The following is a 23,115-nucleotide window of genomic DNA, read 5'->3' as shown; positions in this document are numbered from 1 at the left end:
TCTATTAAAAATATTACCCCTCCAAAGGGCATGTATGCCGGAATATTGATCAGAAAGTAATGTTGTCGATAGATTACCGACCACCAGGCGGAAGTTCAGTCCCGTCGTTGGACAAGGAATTCAAGATTGCACGTTTCCAATCTTTTTGTGGTCTTTGTGACAAAAAGTGTTCCCCAGAGTTCGTAGGACCGTTTGGGATATATATGGTATGCACGTATGCACGTGAGAGAGCTTGTCAGTATCGTGCCATGGATCTATAGTTTTACTCAGACACTTTGAGTTTCTCCATGCAGATCGGCCTGCGGTGGCAGGCGAATGAGAAATTTTTGTGTCTGTCTGTGTGTATGTCTGTGTGTATGTCCGTGCGTATGTCTGTACATGTGCGCGTGCGTGTGTGTGTATGTCCGTGTGTCTGTCTGTTTATACCCGTGTGTCTGTCTATGTGTATATGTGTCTGTCTGTATGTATGTATGTACATATGCGCGTGCGTGTGTGTGTATGTCCGTGTGTCTGTCCGTGTGTCTGTTCGTGTGTCTGTCTGTGCGTGTATGTCTTTGTGTCTGTATGTCTGTCCGTGTGTATGTCTGTGTCTGTCTGTCCGCCTGTATGTCTGTATGCGTATGTTTGTCTTTATGTCTGCCTTTATGTCTGTCTGTCTTTCTGTGTGTCTGTCTGTCTGCAGAAAAACGTACAAAAAAAATTACATCAAGTTTAGACGAAAGACTGCCGAAAGTTAGTTGTAAGTGTGGTGTTCAGTATTTGTTCCCGATTTTTCTTTCAAGAGAAAAAGACATATCAAAATAATTTTTGTATGGTGGGTATTTGGGACCACCTTTTGGTTGAGTTACTAGAGCTTTCGCATTGGGGAATCCAGGGTCAATCCTGGGTCGGGTTACACCTAAGACTTAAAATGAGGAAGTTGTAGGCTTCCTCGATTGTCGCTCGATTGTCGTACAACAACTGGTTGACCCGTATCAGTATAATGGCTCGGGTGAGTCGTCTCCGTGAAGCAGCCTTAGAAAATGGAGCGGTGGGAATTCGTCGATGGGCATTCACCCATCCACTCCTCTGAGTTTGACACCATGTTTATGTTTTCTTCCTCTTTGAGTATGTTAGGTCACGGTGATGTCAAGTATCTTATCAACAGGAACTGCTTTCAACACGCTGGGTTTGTACACCAACAGATTCCATTAGATGTCCAAAAGGCTTAGTGAAAGTACACAAACCCTACGTCCGTCAGATCTCCAAAAGAGCATTATCCACAACAGAATTGGGGTGGTAAAATTAGTGTGTATTGTCGCTGCCAATAGCCGATGGGCCTTCCTTTACGGGATTTGACACTGGACAGTCCACAGGGCTCATGTGGACTTTGCAACTGCCAACACAGTCTTTCGACACCAACATCAAACTTACATGTACTGATATTTATACATTTAAATAATCGTTGATTCTTCTTTGACGCCGTACTCAGGAAGTTTTCATCTACAAAAAGGTGGTTAGTTTGATGTATGAGGGAAACCGATGTGCTCGGGGTAATCCATCGACCATGGGTATGTTACTGACGAACTTACCCACGTGTGACGTATAGATAGATATACACGCCATATTGGTGGCAGGCAAGTGGTCGTCGAGGAACGTTTGATTGCGCAAACGGTCATTTGAGCTTTCTCCACGAATAGCTAAAAAGGGTGGTGTATGTGCGCGTGTGGAGGGATTTGAGGGAGGGGTAGGTGGGTTGGTCAATGTCCAAACATGTGCTGATAGGTAAAGAGCGTGATCGACTCTCAATCGAAGTCCTTGCGACACAAACTCAGTACGGTTAGTATTAATATCACGGAAATGGAATATTAGGCATTCAATAACCAACATGATTGTCACGGCTCTTTTATAGGCTCAAATTTATAAAGCCATCAAACCATCAATCCAGAATATGCGTTTGACCGTATTGTCATATTGAAGATTATTATCTCAAAGGTGACAAATGAATCTAATGATATCAAAGAATGAAATATCGATATAGATAAATGAATTGTCGACATCGATTAATGAATTATTGGTATCGATAAATCAGTTATTAATACTGATAACTGAATTATTTATACCGATAACTGAATTATGTATATGGACAAATACCACTCGTTATGGATAAATATTATCCATAATCCATCGTTAAAATCCATTATCCATTTCAAATGAATAAATGTCAGTATACAGCAGACAAGTGGCTGTCACTTTATATTCTGGCCACGAGATACGATAGGCAAGTGCAAATTGAGACACTGTCGTGTTACAGCCTTGGACGGGAAAACTTTCGAGATTCCATGTTTCCACCGCCCTCAGTCACTTATTGATCCAGAACGCTCAAAAAACTTACAGCGGTCACAAGGCACAAAAGCATCACAGGCCACGCAGGGCTCGCAGGACAAACAGAGCAAGCAGGGCTCAAAGGGTACACAGGACGCACAAGGCACACAGGGTACACAGGACACACAGGACACACAGGGTACACAGGACACACAGGACTCACAGGAGACATAGGGCCTGTAGGGCACACAGGACACACAGGACTCACAGGACACACAGGCCTCACAGGGCACACAGGGCTCACAGGACACACTGGACACACTGGATACACAGGACAAAGGGCTCACAGGACACAGAGGGCACACAGGACGCACAGGGCTCACAGGACAAAGAGGCTCACAGGGTATACAGGGCTCGCAGGGCACACAGGGCACACAAGACACACATGGCACACAGGACGTACAGGGCTCACAGGACGCACAGGATACACATGGTACATAGGGTACATAGGGCTTAAAAGGCTGACAAAGCAGCTGAACATGAACTTCATCGGATATCACCTGTCTTCCAGCATTTTGGCTTTCACACTCGCCCTGGCGAAGATCTATATGTCATAGACACGAGAAGTTCTTCAGTTACTTGCCAGGGGCCAGTGGTTTACTCTTGAAATTCGTGTTCGTTTCACACTGAAAACTGAACACGGTAAAAACACTCTCACCGACGGCGTGGAAAATGCACAAATGAATAAATGAATGTTTCAATAAATTAGTTGGTTGAGCAGATTAGTCATCCAGTGTACGTTATCATCACAGACGTAGAGCTCAAATAATTGTGACTGGCGGCCTCTGGGGAAATCCCCTCTACCTTCCTTGATCTGTCACCTGACGCTGCAATATAACATGATTTTACGAAGTCTTTGTAGAATACTAATACAGAATCACGTTGTCAACATGTGACTGAACTGTTGAAAATGTACCTAAACCCACACAGGCGCATTCATCACTTGATAATTAGCATGGTCTATTTTGAAACGGCGGCTCAGTTCAACAGCTTATTCACTAAAAATCTGTCTCTATATTTATGTGTCAAAGAAAACTTGAAGAAAAACCGGTTCATTGTCAAGACTTACAGCGAATGTTTGCTGCATTGACACAGATCCATGTGTGTGCAGAGAAAAGTGTGCGAGCCTGTTCAGCACCGTGGTTAACCAGTTTGGGAGTTAGGTCAGAGACTTCCTGGTCGAGATTAATACAACTGGATGTGTACATCAGATACAGTAGGCTACCTGGAGGGAGGTGATACACTGTGCTGTCAAAAAGACTACTGGGATCTGGGGATCCATATGTTTAAACATCTGAAGTTTTAGAAAAAGATGGCCTTATTGTTGAGTTTATAAATGAGTGAGTGAATGCTTAGGGTTTATCTTCATACTTAACAATTTTTCAGTAATATGAAGACTCCCCACCCAGTCACATTATACTGACACAGGGTCAACCAATGCTCAGTGCTGGGCACCAGCAAGTATCATTTTCAAAACCTTTGGTATAACCCCGAGTTTGATCCCGAGTTTGATCCCGAGTTCTGGGCGGACGCTCTAACAATTAGACCACCGAAGCGATCCATGGCATTTTTGTTTCCTTGCTTGCTGCTATATCATCGCCTTCAACCTTCTTCTGGTCACCAATGGGATTCGTGTTCCCACCCAATGGCAACTCAGGTCCAAGCTGGAGTAAACATTGTCCTCTTGTAATGAATGAACGTGAATGAGCTTATAATACACGGCTTGGACCCGAATGACTTTAGGCGGGAAACGTTCCTCATTGTAAAAGACGGTGTCTCCTAGGTACGACATGCTGCCTCACTGAAATCAGGCCGACATGGGACTCCACTCTGTGGTTGACCATTATCAGACCTGTCCACCAACGTTGAGGGTTAAAGGATACAACAAACGCTTGGTGTTTATTTCTTAATATGGAGTACATGATGTGGCCTGACATGTAAAAATACAAAAAATCTCCTCAGTTTTTTTATGACTTTAGACTACAGTTTTTCTCAGGTCCCAGTAGTCGGTCTTGCTGTGGTGAAGTCAACGGTGATACCTGTCAAGACAACTTTAAACGACCGAGGGTTATCAAGAAATATAACATCAGCCTAAAAAAATTCCCAAAAAATTCTCAGATTTCTGGCATATTTTTCAATCATTTGCTGTGAAACCACACTCTTCGTTTTACATGACCTTTTCATGTATCCTTTAAAGAAAATCCTTTAAGATTGGCCATTCATGGCGTTACCGGGATCCGCATTGAGCCCAGTCTTTCCCACGCAGCCTGAACAACTAGGTCATTTCCCGATTTCAATTATAAATTATATTACAGTTTTTTCAATATGAAGCTAAGTACATGAGATCTTACAACAGGCGTGTGAAATGCTGTTGTCGGATTATACATGCAGGGAAGTGTCGTCTTCCGCTTAAACATAATGGTATGTTATCGCCTCCAGACGTTGAGATGAACGTCCATCTGTGACCTTGTGTCATTCCGCGCTACTTGCTTATTTTATTAATAATTTATTTATTTATTTTACTGGAGTTAAACGCCGCACTGAAGAGTATTTCACTTATGCAATGGCGGCCATGCAGCATTATGATGGGAGGAAATCGGTCAGAACTCATGGGAAACCCACAGCCACCATCCTATGTACGATCTCTGTCATGATTAATGACACTGACATTCACACTGTCAAACATGGTTTAAACTGTAGCTTTGATGAAAAGCAGATTGATCATGTGAAAATTCGCATATAAGCTTCTTTTCCTTCAATCTTTGTACTGATAACTAATGTGTCCTAAAAGATTAAGCACATGTCTGAATGTTTTCCTCCAAGCTTTATGGTTATATTGCCGAAACATTGTACAAAAATAAATTTAAAAAAAAATGAAACTATCTGCCTATGCAATCTTACTGTTACCTGTAATTATTAAATTCGTGTATTTTCAGCACTCAGTCTTACAGCCAATATCTGGTCCTGGAAGACTGAAAACATACAGGGTCTTCCTGGCCACTGTAGAGACTAATATTTCCAGTGACGACATACAACAATTAATATGTGGCATATATCACAGCCAAACTTACAAACACCGTCAGGAAACTGGAAATAATGCAAACCAGATACCAAGCGGCGGTGATTGTAAAAACAGTGACGTAATTATGGGCTATAATTAGGGTTGATAGAAAGAGCTGGATTCGATGCCGTAAATATGGCACTTTTACTGTACCCTTCACATTCCCCCTCCCTTAGCCCCTTCACGCAAGACCCTCCCCCCCTCCCTCCAAGATATGTATCGAAGTGCCGCAGTATATAGACTTTATCCGGCCCAAGCTAAATTATAGCGCTGTGCGAAAATGTATGGTGGTGACACATACATATTGTGTCTTTTTCATTTGACATACTTTAAAGGGTAGCCAGATATCTCATTATATTTGCTGAAGCTTGAACACAAATATGTCTATACCCCCTCCATCTAACCATCGGTACTCAAGACGGCAATATACCTTTGTGCCTTTCAAATATGTTTTTGCTCATGTAACTCAATACACGAGCAGTAAAAAGCCGTGTGTGAGAATGACTATAAAGTAGATCAGACTTTTTCTCCTGTGTGTATAAAGCCGTGTTAAGATTGTCATAACCTTATGTCGAGGTTTTATTAATAATACGAGAGCTATATAATGTATAGACCTGCACGCATGAACGCCTATTTAGGCCCTGGCTCCCATGTGTATAGGCCCTTAGCACCACCATCGTGTTTTTTCCGTGAATAGAGCCCATACAGGTCTAGATCTCGCTTTATGCGGAACAAAAAGCAGCACAGCATGCGCCTGGGCGGCTGTCCCATCAAAAGACCAATATTTGTAAAGAATATATTTTTACTTCCTGCTTAGGCAACTTTAAGGTAAGTTTGATTACGCTGAAAACTGCGCTACTAGTTCAGTCTTCACTGTCTGCGTCTGTCACACGACGGTACCGCAGGACTTGCCGAACACGATGACCACGCTCGCGTCACTCCTGCTGACCCTGGTAGTTCTGACGTCAATTCCGGTTTGCTACGGGCAAGGTAAGCACAATGAACTTGTGCCTGTATTCCCCCTGTTTATATGTTTGAAATGTATGTGTGTTTGGCTTTTTACGTTGTACTCAATAATTTTTCAGTCATACGTATACTCCTTCGTATCACGCTTGGACAACCAGTTTCTCTGCTCAAGCCTCTCAGTTCCGATCAATAGCACAGTCAGTAGTGTGTCCGCTTCGGGGCGGTAAATCCCAGGGTCAATCCTGGGTCGAGTCACACCTAAGACTTTAAAAGAGGAAGTTGTAACTTCCTCGCCTGGCGTTCAAGGGGATAGTGCAATGGCTGGTTGACCTGTATCAGTATAATGTCACGGGTGAAGCAGCGCTAGATAAAAGAGCGGTGGAAATCCGTCCTGAAACAAGGAGGGACATTACATGCACTCTAAGGGCTCCTTCGTCGTCATATGACTGAAACCCGGGGTTGTTCCCATATTTCCCGACTTCAAGGGACTTTCACTTTAATCTATAGCGTTGTTCTTAGTCCCAGCCCCAAATACTGTCCACATTAAGCACACTGGTTGTTGTTGCAAGGCATTGCTGGTAAACGCCGACGGTTAGTTATTCGAAATCAGTCATTTGAATACATAATAGCAAACACAGCAGCTGGTTGGTTATTCGAAATCAGTATTTCAATAACTAATAGCTAACACAGCAGTGGGTTATTTATTCGAAATCATTATCCGAATGAGCAGTGACTACAGTAAATAGCAAATAGCCTCACTTACAGGTGAAAATCGGCTTCTTGTCTATTTGCCTGAGTTAGGGGTTTATTCTAACTGTTCATGGAAGTGCTTAAAGAGTATAGCTATTTACAGGAGGTAAGCTGCACAAATGAAGTAGAAGTAGGTGACAACTGATTAAGAGACGATTTGTTAATGAAAATTAATAAAAATATTATGAATTGAGCGTTTTCGAATCCCCTTGAGCCAACACAGCGACCTTCATAGGCCAATAACAAGCCAATGCGAAAACTCGATTTTTCGCATTTTTCTACATATTTCACTTGATAACTTCCTCCAATTTAAAGAAGTCGTACATTCATAACAATCTCCTTCTGTTTGATACCGCTAGGATCAGACATGTATAAATTAACGACAGCTTAAAGCTAACACTGTAGCACGATTTGGATACGGATTTCATCCATTCGCCTAGCACATTCCTTGCGTCTTTCCAACATCACTGAAAACTGTTGACTGCTTCTCTTAGCATGACTCCGTCCTAATTTCGTACTTGACACATTTTCTGAGTTCTTCGGTGGACTGTCTTCAACGTTGATTTGGGAAATGGTCTTGCGATGATTGACCTAGAACGTCCATTTTTGATGATGCTTGGTGTACGAATGTCTGTTTTAGCGCCTGTATACAGGTCTACAATACGTTGTATAATCTATGTTGGCCCCATAACAAACGTACAAGGCCTAAATATGGATATAATCCTTTGCTAGTAGTCTACTCCTGTATCATATTGTACATGTATATTACACTATCCAGTCCAATGAACGTCAAAGTCTTAGCTGTTTTGGCCTCTCGCACGACACGCCGACAGAAGCGTGTAGAGCATGCTTAGCCTAATCAATGGTCCACTGCACGGCACCTAGTATATACCATGGTATGCACCTACTGGAACAAAAATGAGCAATGGGCTTCGTTCCCTGGAACCGAAATTTTCTGGTAGAACCTGTTACCATGACATAAAAAACTAACTTCATACGCTCACATATGTACTGTCACACGCCTATTTATTCGGGTTTATATCACCTAGTCACCAGTCGTCGCCTCCAAAATTAGAACCATTGTCATGATTCATCTATGCGAGTTTAGATTTTTCCTTATATTTCATTATTGAAACCGCAAAACAATTCATCTGATGATACTTTCTGTACAAACAAACCAGTTTGGCGTTTCTCTGTTCCTTCACGACTGTTATACCGATCAGGTAATGAGGACACTGGCTTTATAAATAATCGTATTCATTTTATGCTTTTTTCAGCACTTAACGTGGGTTCCTGGAATGGAGAAAATCAACTAAATATTCGGAACATCGTCGGAATAAACGCTCCAAAAGAGCTGCGTTGCGTACTTACGGCCGGATGAAATTTAACGTTAATATATTACGACAGTTAAAAAGCAGACCCGACACTTTTCACGCATGTGGTTTAATACAGTTGCTGATATCATACTGATCGAGGTCCATTTAAGATACCGGTATCTTTGATGGAACTTACATGTATATATGTATGTACTGGGCATCATGCTGTAATAGTACGACGTTAAACCCCAAGCACTCACTCACTCACCCATGCTGTAATAGGGCCAATACAGCCTCATCAGCCTCGGACGATTCATAGGACTGCGTCCTTTACGTGTGAATGAATGTGTACATTTTTACCTGGTTACAAAGTTTAAATATATTTACATACAGTTTGCAGGCGCTAAAACTTGTCACTTAAGTTGTGGACCCATTTATGTTTTAGACTGTAACTCGACAAGCACTAAATGTGGAGATGAATGTCACTGCGTGAACAGGACGATGTGTGGAACAGCAGGCTTTTGTGAGGGAGGCTGTCAGGACGGATGGACAAGCAGTGTCTGTCAGACAAGTAAGTGCAGATATTCATTTTAATAGTTACAGGACGACATACTTTCAAAACACATTGATATCTTTTGACGAATCAGAGTACTCTTCTAAAGCATAGGCTCATGCTGGCTTTCTCTCCAGTTGTACGTGGGAAGGTGTGCAGCAGCCTGTGGATGGTCGTGGGTTTCCCCCGGGCTCTGCCCGGTTACCACCCACCATAATGCTGGCCGCCGTGGTAGAAGTGAACTATTCTTGAGAACGGCGTAAAACACCAATGAAATAAATAAATAAAGCATAAGTCTGTATAGTTACAGTGTACACCCACCTGTTCATACATGTACACCTGCCTTTATTTACTGATGACTTACCTGTCGCTGTTTTCGCCGACGTCCTCTAACCCCTGTTAGATGCCATGTGGCATTTTTGTGAGGGAGATAGTTCCTGGTGAGTTGGGAAGTCTTATACATACTACCGTGGGCTTTACGTCAGGAGATTTGGCATGCATCTGGTTGGTGACCCCTTCTTAGAAAAGAAAGTTATATTAATATATCAGTTTATAGATAAACAGGTCGTGTTCAGAACCGTGCGATAAGAAAAAGCTAATTTCAGATCCGAGCACAACTCATTTCCATATCCGAGGTATACATTTTGGTGGCAGCGATAATAAAAGTTTCATGTCCATAGAAGAAATAATTGCACAGTAATCACCCACGTTAAAAACGAAACAACATGAATCCATGAATATGATGGTAGTTTGAGAACAACAATCGAAATATCCATGGTTGGGAGGTATGGAAGATCCAAAGAGGATGTCAGGTCTGATATCCTTTATGAGGGTCGTCATCAAAACACAACAGGGTACAGGACGGGAAAGCACGTTTTACACCTAAAAAGCATGAAAAATTCAAAGAGTGATAAATTTTGACTGCAGACATAGGGTATAAAGGGAAGGCATTCAATAGCTCACAATCGATGAAGCAACGGAATAGCACTAAAGGCGCAGTGTCGCGATCGACACCTGAGGATCGGGAGCGTGCCATTGCCTTGACTGAAGTTGGCCTGACTACAAGGGCCATGGCAACAAAGTTTGCCATGGTCCTTGTACAAGTTTTTTCCTTTTACAAAATATATGTATACAAAATAGTAACGTTGAATTATCATGTTTCACCGTTGCCCGAATCGTCACCATCTTCCTCATAACTATCATCCATTTCATCGTCAATATCATCTGGATAATCCTCATCCATATAGAAATCATCATGGATGTCTGGTTTAGGCTTTGAGGTTGTACAATACTCCTGTAATGTGGTTGGAACTGTTACACCATCTCGCACAGTGCCATCACAAGACTGAACAAACAATGGTTACTTCGTTGCTGGTATGACGTTCTCTTCTCTGGCGAATTTCACCTCAGGAACGCCAACGGACGTACACGCGGTGGGGAACGTTATCTTGATAATTATGTCGTGCAGACTGATCGATGAGGCGGCGGAAGTGTGATGGTTTGCAGCGGTATCCCTTTTCATCACAGAACACGGCTCTATGTACGCACTGGTCGTGTTGATGCAGTTTACTACAGGGGCGCCATTTTAAGGCGTCGCGTTATGCCACACCAAGAGCGGCATACTTTTATCAACAGGACAAGGCCAAAGCACGTGCTTCTATGGATTTTTCTGGCACAGAATATTGTACATGTTATACCATAGCCTGCCGATCTACCGCCCATCGAGCACTTTGCAGGATGACCTGAGACGGCGCGTTGCATGTGGACCTCAAATCACCAACGTTAGTGGTCTCACAGTTGTTCTAAAACGTGAGTGGCGTAGGATACAACAAGCTTTTATTCGGAGACTGATATTGTTCATCAGAAGGCGTTGTATGACATGCATTGTAAACTTGGGCGGTCATACCCTGTACTGATTTTGTCTTTGGACCTCTTGTGTGTTCCATTTCCTCTACATTTGTCATGACACTTGTCATTGCTAATGCGTAACTGACTTATCTGAGTGTGAATGTAATACACAGCCAACATCAAATAAGAATTACCGGCCACGCTTCGGGAGTGGTAGAATCAGGGTCAGTCCTGGGCCGAGTCACACCTATGGCCTTAAAAGAGGAAGCTGTACTTTCCTCGCTTGACGTTCAGCATGAAGGGGATAGTGCAACGACTGGTAGACCCGTATCAGTGTAATGTCTCGGGCGGGGCTCCTTACTTGCCTTCGCGTCTCAGTGAAGCAGCACTAGATAAAAGAGCGGTGGAAATCCGTCCTGCAACAAGAAGGCCCATTACATGCACTCTAAGGATTCCTTCGTCGTCATATGACTGAAAAATTGTTAGGTACAACGTTAAACCTCAAGCACTCACTTACCCAAATAAGAACTGGTATAGCGCCATTTCCATTTTACCTCTGGCGCGTTTTTAATGCGTTTCAGTATAGACACATGTATGTGAATAGAGGTTATAGATTCAGTTTAGAGGGTAGAGCCATTATATTCACCACTCAGAATTTTCTGATATCGAAAACATTTGTCTTCATACTCTACAATATTTAACATATAGTGTTATTCTAGTGATATCTCAGTGTTACCAGAATCTCTTTGCTTGTATAGAGCTACACAGGACAGCAGCTCGAATCACAAGCCCTCATGCGCCAGCGAACTCGCTGTCCTTGACCACCACGATTTTAATTCAATAGTTCTTGTCAGGTACACTGTATTTGGTGAAGGTCAGTGGTTTACTCCTTTCACTCCGTTTTGCCCCACCCATACACCTGCACGTTTATCCCTGGTGATGGATGTAAAGTCACCGAAGTACAACCTACAATACTGACTAATGAAGAAAAAAAAAACAACAAACGTAAACTGACTAAATCTGACCAATATTAGTTGCAGTACATGCAATATATTTTCATTAGTGTCTGCTAAATGATATGATTAAAAAACAGACATGAATCATCAAACAATGGGCTAGTATAGCTCTAATAACGTACAGATACGACACAACACTTTGCTCCTTACGGTCCGTTTTGCCCCACCCATAAACCTGCACGTTTATTTCTGGTGGGGGATCTGAAGTCGCCGAATACAGACTACAATATCCGGAATAAATATTTGGAATTATATTTATCTGATCTTTAAGTCAGGGGATTTAAGATAATAAGTGACACCCCTTGGTTATATTAAGGCTTGTATGAGGTATTTGTCAGACCTGGGCAATGATGAGACCCCGTATTTTCCTCCAAATTGTGTGTCAGGAGGTATGCCACATAAAAACATACGTACCGTTGTTTCATCTAGGCTTTGCCTCTGGTGACTTATCAGGTAATTGATGATGTCCCTTGGTGACGGACATCTTGAAAAAAAGAAACCAAAAAAGAAGAAAAGACAAAAATAATACAACCAAAAACTGAAAGCATTGCACTCTTGATGAATGTATATTTTATACTGTGTGTATTGTGTAGCTTTATGGTATGTTTTCCTATGACCCATTACCACAGTTACAGTCTCGTATCTTTATGTTTCAGTATGTAATGTGACGAGTCCTACAAAATGTGGAGAAGATTGTCATTGTAATAGGACCTTCTCTTGTGGCTTTGAAACATGTTTCGGAGGAGGCTGTACTTCTGGGTGGGAGGGGAGTACCTGTCAGACACCTACAGGTAACAGTATTTATCGAGACTAAGTAATGGTTTAGTTTTAAATTTGCCCCGTCCTAGCTTGTTCTCGCCACCATGTTCGTCATAACAGCGTCGTAGCAGAGAGAGGGATAGTCTTACTGAGTCGAAACAAGGGCTGCGTAGTTTTGTTTACCCAATGTCCAAACATTTCAGAAACGGCGCAGTCGTACTAAGCCAGACTAGTAACAACAGCGTTACTGTAGTCAATGCTGTCAACGATGTAGTTTTAGGCGGCCAGACTTCCTACAGCAGGAGGGCGTACATGTAGTCTTACTCAGAGTTGTAAAAACAGAGAGAGGCATATTTTTTCTCGGCCAGGGTTGTAACAGCAGAGGGCGTAAGTTTTCTTATTAGGAGTTGTAAGGATAGAAAGAAACATAGTCTTTCTCGACCAGAGTTGTTACAGCAGGGAGAGGCGTAGTCTTGCTGGCTAAAGAAGAATAGCGAGGTCATCTGTAAACTCTGTATGTCGCGTTAGTGCCTACTTGATTTACTGTCAAATTGCTCCGAAACTCTCACACATTAATTCTTCCTCAAGTTTAAAGTAGTTTCACCGTTTAAAGTCAAAGGATATCTATCAGAAAGTAAAGATTGTAGGAAATGAAGTTTAGAGCGGGACCAATTAAAATCTTGTGACACACGGCGTAAAGGAAGTACTGTGTTGTCTTAGTTGATGTACGGAGTGCGCATGTCAATGCTGGAGAAGGCCGTTAAATACAGGCTTACATTCAAAAGAGCATTTGATTAGATAAAATGAAGACTAAAGTTTGTGAATCATGGTTGTTTTTTAAAATAATTTAGGCGTGAAAGATATCACAAATGTCTTTTTGATGTCTCATATACCTTGACACGTATTTAAAGTTATAATAACTTATTGTTTTGTATCAGTAGACATCGCAGTAATAATCCTCATAACACTGGTACGCAGAGGGGAAAATATCAGTTCTTAATTTTAGTTTCCAATATTATCAAAATGATCTTTAAACCCCACAGGAAAACCTTGCCACTAAATTGCATTTAATTCAGCGTAAAAAACTAAAAAATATAAATAAATTACGCTTATTTATTCTTTCTACTTCTTTAACTTTGTTATGGAAAGTGATACAGGCTGAAGATAAAATGTCAAAAGGTTGTACTTCACCAGTTATATACAACATTTGAATTCAGAAAAAAATCCAAAAACCCCAACAACTTTAAATTTAAAGTGAAAGTAAGATAAGAAATGAAGTAAGCATTAACAGAAAGAGTGGAGAGATCATTTGACTGCGAATTTGGAAACTAGAAGTTAAAAGTATTCGCGCCTAACATGCTTTATGTTGACACATTTCGATGACAGTCAAAGCTGTTAACATTGATCTGTAAAAAAATTATAGATTGGTCACTTCAGTGAGAAAGAGGATTTTTTTAAAAAAAAAATCTGCCTCAGATACCTTTGTATCAACATCCTGGATGATATGGTTGTCCACGCTGAACTTACATACCTAATTCGTATTTTGCTAAACATATGAATTAGATATTAATTAAGTTGATGAACTCAAGCTTACGTTGTTTTTTTAGCTCAAGTGACATTTCCAGGGTACAAATTTTTTTCTTGACCCACGTCTTAAAGCCCTCACCCACTGTTATCAGTATGCTAACAAAGTATTCTAATTAAGGCCAAATTAAATTCCTAAAATATATATTATTTGTAAACCTAAAAAGGAGCAGCGTCAGAATGTTCCCGTCTCATTCTAGAGTAACTCTCGGCTCACGCGTGGTTTCGTTCTCTTGAATCTCGTGATCAAAGAAAATGATAATTAGATTTAGTCTTTCTGATTTTATTGACTTTGAATGAAAGAGACATGCAAGAATTAATATTCCTGTTCACACTGAATGCTATAATTTCGGTCATGGAAGGTTTACATTTGCAAAATTCAATATGTATTGCTTTTTTATCTTTTACAGAACCGTGTCTGGATGGTAAATACGGAGACAGATGTCAGAACACCTGTAGTTGTGCGAACAGACAAACAACCCTCTGTGACAAGGCAACTGGGACATGCACAGGACAGTGTAATCCGGGCTATACTGGTGAAGACTGTCAAACAAAAGGTAAATAAAAGACATTGTCAGTTTACATCCGTCTCTTTATACACAGTTTTCTGCGTTTGTTGATGGTCACTTGACTGGAAAGTTTTTAAAACTAGAAGTTAAAAGTGTTCGCGCCTAACAAATTTTATTTTGATACATTTCGATGACAGTCAAAGTTGTTAAAAGATTGATCTGTACAAAATATATAGATTGCTTACTTCATTGAGAAAGAAGTTTTTTTTTTTAAAAATCTGCCTGAAATACATTTGTATCACTATCCTGGTTAATATGGTTTTTCATGTTGACCTTAAATACCTAATTTATATTTTTTCAAAAATATTAATGAGATATTGATTAAGTTGATGAACTTCAGCTTACTTTGTTTTGGCTTTAGTGACATTTCCAGGGTATAATTTTTGTTTTTGTTGACCCACGTCTTATAGTCCTCACCCATTGTTATCAATATGTTAACAAAGTATTCTAATTAATCAATTCTAAGGCCAGATTAAATTCTTAAAATATATTGTTGGTAAACCTAAAAAGGAGCAGCGTCAGTATGGTCTCGTCTCAGTCTGGAGTAACTCTCGGCTCACGCGTGGTTTCGTTCTCTTGAGACTCGTGATCAAACAAAATGATAATTAGATTTAGTCTTTCTGTTTTCACTGACTTTGAATGAAAGAGACATGCAAGAATTAATATTCCTTTTCACACTAAATGCTATAATTCTGGTGATGGAAGATTTAAATTTGTAAAATTCAATATGTATTGCTTTTTTATCTTTTACAGAACCGTGTCCGGATGGTAAATACGGAGACAGATGTCAGAACACCTGTAGCTGTGCGAACAGACAAACAACCATCTGTGACAAGGCAACTGGGACATGCACAGGACAGTGTAATCCGGGGTATACTGGTCAAAACTGTCAAACAAAAGGTAAATGCAAGACATTGTGAGTTTACGTCCGTCTCCATATACACAGTTTTCTGCGTTTGTTGATGGTCACTTGACTGGAAAGTTTTTAAAACTAGAAGTTAACAGTGTTCGCGACTAACATACTTTGATACATTTCGATGAGAGTCAAAGCTGTCAACATCGGTGTGTACAAAATTTATAGATTGCTCACTTCAGTGAGAAAACGTGTTTTTCGAAATCTGCCTCAGATACCTTTGTGTCATTATTCTGGATAGTGTGGTTCTCCACGTTGACCGTACATACCTAATTCGTCTTTTGCCAAAGATATTATTTATATATTAATTAAGTAGATGAACTCCAGCTTAGGTTGTTTTGGCTCTGGTGACATTTCCAGCGTACAGTTTTTCTTTCTGTTGACCCACGTCTTAAAGCCCTCAGCCATTGTTATCAGTATACTAACAAAGTATTCTAATTAAGGCCAGATTAAATTCATCATAATATGTTGTTGGTACACCTTAAAGGAGCAACGTCAGAATGTTCCCGTCTCATTCTAGAGTAACTCTCGGCTCTCACGTGGTTTCGTTCTCTTGAGTCTCGTGATCAAACAAAATGATAATTAGATTTAGTCTTTCTGTTTTCACTGACTTTGAATGAAAGAGACATGCAAGAATTAATATTCCTGTTTACACTGAATGCTATAATTTCGGTCATGGAAGATTAACATTAGTAGAATTCAGTATGTATTGCTTTTTTAGCTGCTACAGGAAAGTGTCCGGATGGTAAATACGGAGACAGATGTCAAAACAACTGTAGCTGTGAGAACAGACAATCAACCCTCTGTGACAAGGTAACTGGGACATGCACAGGACAGTGTAATCCGGGCTATTCTGGTCAAAACTGTCAAACAAAAGGTAAATACAGGACATTATCAGTTCATGTCTGTCTCCTTACACACAATTTGCTGCGTTTGCTGATGGAAATTTAACTCTGGCGAACTGTTTCAGTTTATTACACCTAATTTATTGGTCAACAGCTGCCTGTAGTGAAGATGCCAATTTTCTGTACGTTTTTCAGTGACGTCGGATTCATTTGTTAGCAAATGACATGGATATCCACAACACTGTTCGATGTGGTTTTTGGTTTTAATATAGTATTGTTCATGTTGGCTTTTAAAATAACACCATTGTTCTACTCAGAACAATACTTTTACATATCCAGAGCAATAGGTTTGTGGGTTGCTGTTTCTTTACTATTGTCCCGCCTGACAATCCACAGCCCATATCACTTGTCATTATACCGATAGGGCAACATCTTTCTACTGAAACCCACTGCACATGGTCATGTCGTTCATGATAGAGTCTGTTAGACTCGAAGAAAACACCGAAACACACATCTGTGATCCAAATTTAAACTGATTTCTTACTTGCCAGAAGTTGGCTGAGCGATAGACATGTGGGCTGTTAGATTCCTATTTACCACATGCAAAAACTGTTGGCCTGTCAAAGTCAGTTGTGAAGAGTAGTGATTTTATTGTGACAGAAGGAACCAAAGATGTCCCAATCGCCTTAGTACCATGCGCACAGCTAATGGTCAGCCAAGCCATACATTTGACTTCCAGTGTAAGCAATGGCGAGCAAATGGGTGGAGGAATCGACGGCTTGAGATGGAAATCGGCGTTCGGCTCTACACTACTAGCATATCGCTAGTAGTGCATATGGCAGTTAGTTAGTTAAAAGTCCTTGATTAGGAATTCTAGGCACCTAAGATAAGAGGCATAGGTTTGCATTTTAGGAGTTTATGCGCGGTGGATTTTTATTGGCGGCAGGGTGAATATGTATTTATTTTTTTAACTGGTGTTTTACTCCGTACACAAGAATACTTGACTTATACAATGGCGACCAGCATGATGACCAAACTGGGCAGAGCTCGGGGGAAATTCACGACCATCCGCAGGTTGCTGGAACACCTTCCCACGTACAGCCGGAGAGGAAACCAGCATGAACTCACAGCGACCGCATTGGTGAGAGACTTCTGGCTAGCGCGCTAACCAACTGAGGCACGGAGGCCCCCGGGTGAATAATACAGGGCTATTTATTAAGCAAGTATGAAATATCAAAATCGTAACAGACAAGACCTTTGGCTATATATAATGTTCCATTGTGTGAGCGGCTGAAAGATGAAAGAAAGGTGTGGAAGATATTTGATAAGTTAATGATATTGCACAGTATTCCAAACGCCTAAATATTGTTCCACTGGTGACCCGAGTAACTCGGGACTCTCTTTCAGTGGTGCCCATATTGACGTTTGGTAAAAAGTGGATTGATTTCATTTAGAAACTGTATGTTGTGCTGTAGTACAAGGGTGGTACAGGGATAGTGATGTGGCATTCCTGATATGGCGCCAGTACCTGTATATGTAGGTATGTGCCAAGTACAAGTCTTGAGCTAGCCTTAACATGTCTAACATGCCCTTGGAGGAAAACGTTATGTTTGTCTTCGGGTTTCAAGAACCAAACCAAATGAACGCTTCATTACGATCTTACCTTCCGCCAGGGCAAAGCATAGCAAAGTGTTAAGGCTAGTCTGTTAGGGCTAGCGCTAGGATTGTATTAGTAGGTGCCTAGCGCCAACAATACTGATGTCTACGGGATGCCTAGAGGTAACGGTAATTGATCAAATGTCATCGTGATAAGTTGTGCAGTATCAAACATACGGTAACAAATTTTGGGATTTTTAAAATAAGATTTTCCCCCCAACGACTGATGGAAGTTTTGTTGAGTATAACACTTGGTTGAGATACATCTTGTGTTTAAAAACTTAATTGCGATATATAGGCTAAAAAGTCTGCCCAGATTCTTATCATGGCTTTATCACACTCGCACAGATTGCTAACATTGTCCTCGGACCAATCACATTGTAAAGTTGCACTAATTGTAATGCCAAATAAACAGGGTCATTGGCATGGACGACCACATTGTATTATGTAAATATCCCCCATTAAGCCACGTAAATAGCATTCCAGCCTTTTGTCGAAAAGGGAGGCTGTGATGACAGGTGGGTGGGGAGGACCTCTCAGACAACGGCAGGTAAAATTGGAAAGCTGTGATAAGATGGGTAGGGAGAGCCTGTCAGACAGCTGCAGGTATGTTTGGGAAGCTGGCATGTCGACTGGGATCGGCAAATCTGTCTATCACCTACAGGTAATATTATGAAGATGTGATGGCGGGAGGTTTGGGAAAACCTGTCAGACACATACAGCTAAAATTGGGGAAATGTGATGACGGGTGTAAGGGAGAACATGTCAGACACCTACAGGTAATATTGTGAGAATGTGATGGCGGTTGGGTGGGGAGAACCTGTCAGACACCTTCATGTAAGATTGGGAAGCTGGGATGACGAGTGGGAGGGCCAAATCTGTTTGTCACCTATAGGTAAGATTGGGAAACTGGTATAACAATTGGGTGAGGGGGAGGGGAAGAATAGCAAAAGGTGTTTCACGTCACCGATCAAATTCCACCTTTTCTCAATTTACTTCAATGAGGGTTCCATTCTAACTTTTATTCCATATTCCTAAATTGTACCAACCTGTCTCAGCACAAGCAGAACTGTATAAAAATATGCTGTTAATGGAAATTTATTAGATATCACCGGTCTATATTGATTCCAAATTAAAACTTTGCTCAAAACATTCTTCGCTCCTGAAGTAAAGGCAACATTGCTCTCCTGGTTTACTACTCTGTAATGACATCTGTGCCACGCCTGCTTTTCTTCACCTCTCTGTAATAGCCCGTGTGACATGTCTGCTTTGGTTCACCACTCTGTAATAACCTCTGTACTATGTCTGCTTTGGCTCACCACTCTATAATAACCTGTGTGCCATTCCTGCTTTGGTTCACCACTCTAGAATAACTTGTGTGCCATGGCTGCTTTGGTTGATCACCCTATAATAACATGTGTGCCATGCCTCCATTGCTCTCCTGGTTTACTACTCTGTAATGACATCTGTGCCACGCCTGCTTTTCTTCACCTCTCTGTAATAGCCCGTGTGACATGTCTGCTTTGGTTCACCACTCTGTAATAACCTCTGTACTATGTCTGCTTTGGCTCACCACTCTATAATAACCTGTGTGCCAAGCCTGCTTTGGTTCACCTCTCTGTAATAACCTCTGTACTATGTCTGCTTTAGTTCACCACTCTATAATAACCTCTGTACTATGTCTGCTTTGGTTCACCATTCTGTAATAACCTCTGTACTATGTCTGCTTTAGTTCACCACTATATAATAACCTGTGTGCCATGCCTGTTTTCGTTCACCTCTTTGTAATAACCCGTGTGACATGCCTGCTTAGTTCACCATTCTGTAATAACCTCTGTACTATGTCTGCTTTGGTTCACCACTCTAAAAAAACATGTGTCCCACGCCTGATTTTGTTTACCTCTCTATAATAACCTCTGTGCCATGGCTGCTTTGGTTCACCTCTCTGTAATAACCCGTGTGACATGCCTGCTTAGTTCACCATTCTGTAATAACCTCTGTACTATGTCTGCTTTGGTTCACCACTCTATAATAACATGTGTCCAACGCCTGCTTTGGTTGATCACTCTATAATAACCTGGGTGCCAAGCCTGCTTTGGTTCACCTGTCTGTAATAACCCGTGTGACATGCCTGCTTTGGTTCACCACTCTATAATAACCTGTGTGCCATGCCTGCTTTGGTTCACCACTCTATAATAACCTGTGTGCCATGCCTGCTTTGGTTCACCACTCTATAATAACCTGTGTGCCATGCCTGCTTTGGTTCACCACTCTATAATAACCTCTGTACCATGCCTGTTTTTTGTTCGCCACTCTAAAATAACCTCTATAACATGCCTGCTTTGGTTCACCACTCTCCCCTCTGTACCATCCCTGCTTTGGTTCACCACTCTGTAATAACCTGTGTGCCATGCCTGCTTTGGTTCATCACTCTATAATAACCTGTGTGCCATGCCTGTTTTGGTTCACCACTCTATAATAACCTCTGTACCATGCCTGGTTTTTGTTCGCCACTCTAAAACACCCTCTGTAACATGCCTGCTTTGGTTCACCACTCTATACTAACCTGTGTGCCATGCCTGCTTCGGTTCACCACGAGATAATAACCTCTGTAACATGCCAGCCTTGGTTCAACACTTTGTAATAACCTCTGTACCATGTCTGCTTTGGTTCACCACTCTATAATAACCTCTGTGCCATGCCTGCTTCGGTTCACCATGAGATAATAACCTGTGTGCCAAGGCTACTTTGGTTAACCACTTTAAAATAACCTCTGTTCCGTTCTTGGTTTGGTTCACAACTCCGTAATAACCTCTGTACCGTGCCTGATTTGGTTGACCGATCTCTAATATTCTCTGTACCTTGCCTGCTTTGATTCACCACTTTATAATACCCTCTGTACCTTTCCTGCTTTGGTTCACCACTCTATAATACCCTCTTTCCAGTGCCTGCTTTGGTTCACCTCTCTAAAATACCCTCTGTGTCATTCCTGCTTTGGTTCACCACTGTATAATAGGGCCTACCCTCTGTGCCGTGCCTGCTTTGGTTCACCACTCTGTAATACCCTCTGTGTCATTCCTGCTTTTGTTCACCACTCTATAATACCCTCTGTGCCATTCCTGCTTTGGTTAACCACTTTATAATACCCTCTGTACCATGCCTGCTTTGGTTAACAACTTTATAATACCCTCTGTACCGTGCCGACTTTGATTCACCACTCTATAATACCCTCTGTACCTTGCCTGCTTTGCTTCACCACTCTATAATACCCTCCGTACCTTGCCTGCTTTGCTTTACCACTCTGTAATAACCTCTGAGCCGTGCCTGCTTTGGTTGACCACTCTCTAATAATCTCTGTTGCTGTTTTTGGCGACGTTCTCTAACCGGTGTTTACAATGGTCATGTGGTATTTTCTGAGATAGTTTAGGGTAATTAGGGAAGTCTCGTGAAGGGTAGAAATAATAACCGCGTCTCGTGAGTTATCATTTCCACCTCTCACACGAACAATATTTATGGTGTTCAACCTTCACTGTCCAATACCCTCATTGTTATCAATATGCTAAAAAAGTATTCTAAGTAAGGCGGGATAAAATTCATGAGGAGACATTGTTGGTAAACGTAAAACAAGAACATTGTCAGTATCTTTCTCTAGGCTCACTTCTGGTTTTATTCTGGTGAGTGGCGTGATCAAAGGAATGTGACAATTGCCTTTCATCCTTGTGGTGTCATTGACTTTATATGAACGAGACATATATGTACAAAGATTCACACCCCTAATATTTACGGTATTTTTGGTTATGAAAGTTTCAAACTTTATTAGGTAGTGTTTTTTTTCAGCTGTTACGGGACCGTGTCCGGATGGTATGTATGGACCTACCTGTCAGGACAACTGTGACTGTCCGAACAGACAATCACCCGCCTGTGACAAGAATTCTGGGGCATGTACAGGACAGTGTAAGCCGGGCTATACTGGATCAGACTGTCAGCCAACAACAGGTAAATATGAGATGATCTACTTTGTTGGTGCCTACTCTTTGTAACCATTGAAACAAAGTTTTCTGAGAGAGGAAAATGTTCACACAAGGGGAACCTGCGTGGTCGAAAGGTTAGCACGCCAGCTCGGCGCAATGACCCAGGAGCCTCCTACCAGTGCGGTCGCTATGACTGAAGTCCAGCTCATGCGGGTTTCCTCGCCGGCCTTACGTGGGAAGGTCTGCCAGCAAGATGTGGATTGTTGTGCATTTCTCCTGGGCTCTGCCCGGTTTCCTGCCCCCATAATGCTAGCCGCCGTCATATAAGTGAAATATGTGTGTACGCTGTAAGACAACAATCAAATAGATAAATAAATGTTCACTCAAGCCATGTTTCCAATGGATCAAATATGAAACATTCATCCTGTGTAAGAGGTTTTCGAAAAGTCGATCAAACATAATATTTGTTTAAGTTTATGTATGGTTATGTGCGTGCATGTGTGTTTCTATAATGCTTTACTTGTTAATAACAATACTGATCGCATTTTCTAAGACAGAAAAGAATTTGTGTGTTTTCATTTGTACTATTTTGACTTTTTGTTTAGCTATAGGTGAGGCTTTACTTGTATCAATGTTATTTTCAAAGCTGATTTGATAATCCGAGTCACCACTAACACAAAATAATTGGTTTGTCGAGATGTATTTATATTATAATTACACCAAGCCCGCATGTGAAATTTTGAAAAGTGTTTGGTGATTATGCGAAAACCACAAATTGAACGGGAATAATTCTTTGAAATTCATAATCCGTAGGTCAAGGAGATCTCCGAAATGTTTCTGTTCGATCCAAGTGTGCCGTGTTTACAGTTGAAGTACTTTTGCGCTATTCTCATTCGCCAGCCAAGTGTAATTTACATAGCGAAAGGGATTCATATTAACAAGTT

General features: G+C 41.3%; 1 protein-coding gene across 1 annotated transcript in view; it reads left to right on the top strand.

The window, feature by feature from the left end:
- Positions 1-6,345: 6,345 nt before the first annotated feature.
- Positions 6,346-23,115, top strand: part of LOC135463493 (receptor-type tyrosine-protein phosphatase alpha-like) — a 39,265-nt gene continuing 22,495 nt past the window's right edge. Inside the window, exons 1-4 of the mRNA XM_064740750.1 lie at positions 6,346-6,415; positions 8,903-9,028; positions 14,628-14,774; positions 15,540-15,686. Of these exons, the coding sequence (XP_064596820.1) occupies positions 6,346-6,415; positions 8,903-9,028; positions 14,628-14,774; positions 15,540-15,686 (490 nt within the window). The remainder of the gene's footprint in view (positions 6,416-8,902; positions 9,029-14,627; positions 14,775-15,539; positions 15,687-23,115) is intronic.

The sequence above is a fragment of the Liolophura sinensis genome, chromosome 3, assembly GCF_032854445.1.
Source record: "Liolophura sinensis isolate JHLJ2023 chromosome 3, CUHK_Ljap_v2, whole genome shotgun sequence".
In the NCBI taxonomy this organism is placed as follows: domain Eukaryota; kingdom Metazoa; phylum Mollusca; class Polyplacophora; order Chitonida; family Chitonidae; genus Liolophura; species Liolophura sinensis.
This window is presented reverse-complemented; position numbering and strand designations above follow the sequence as displayed.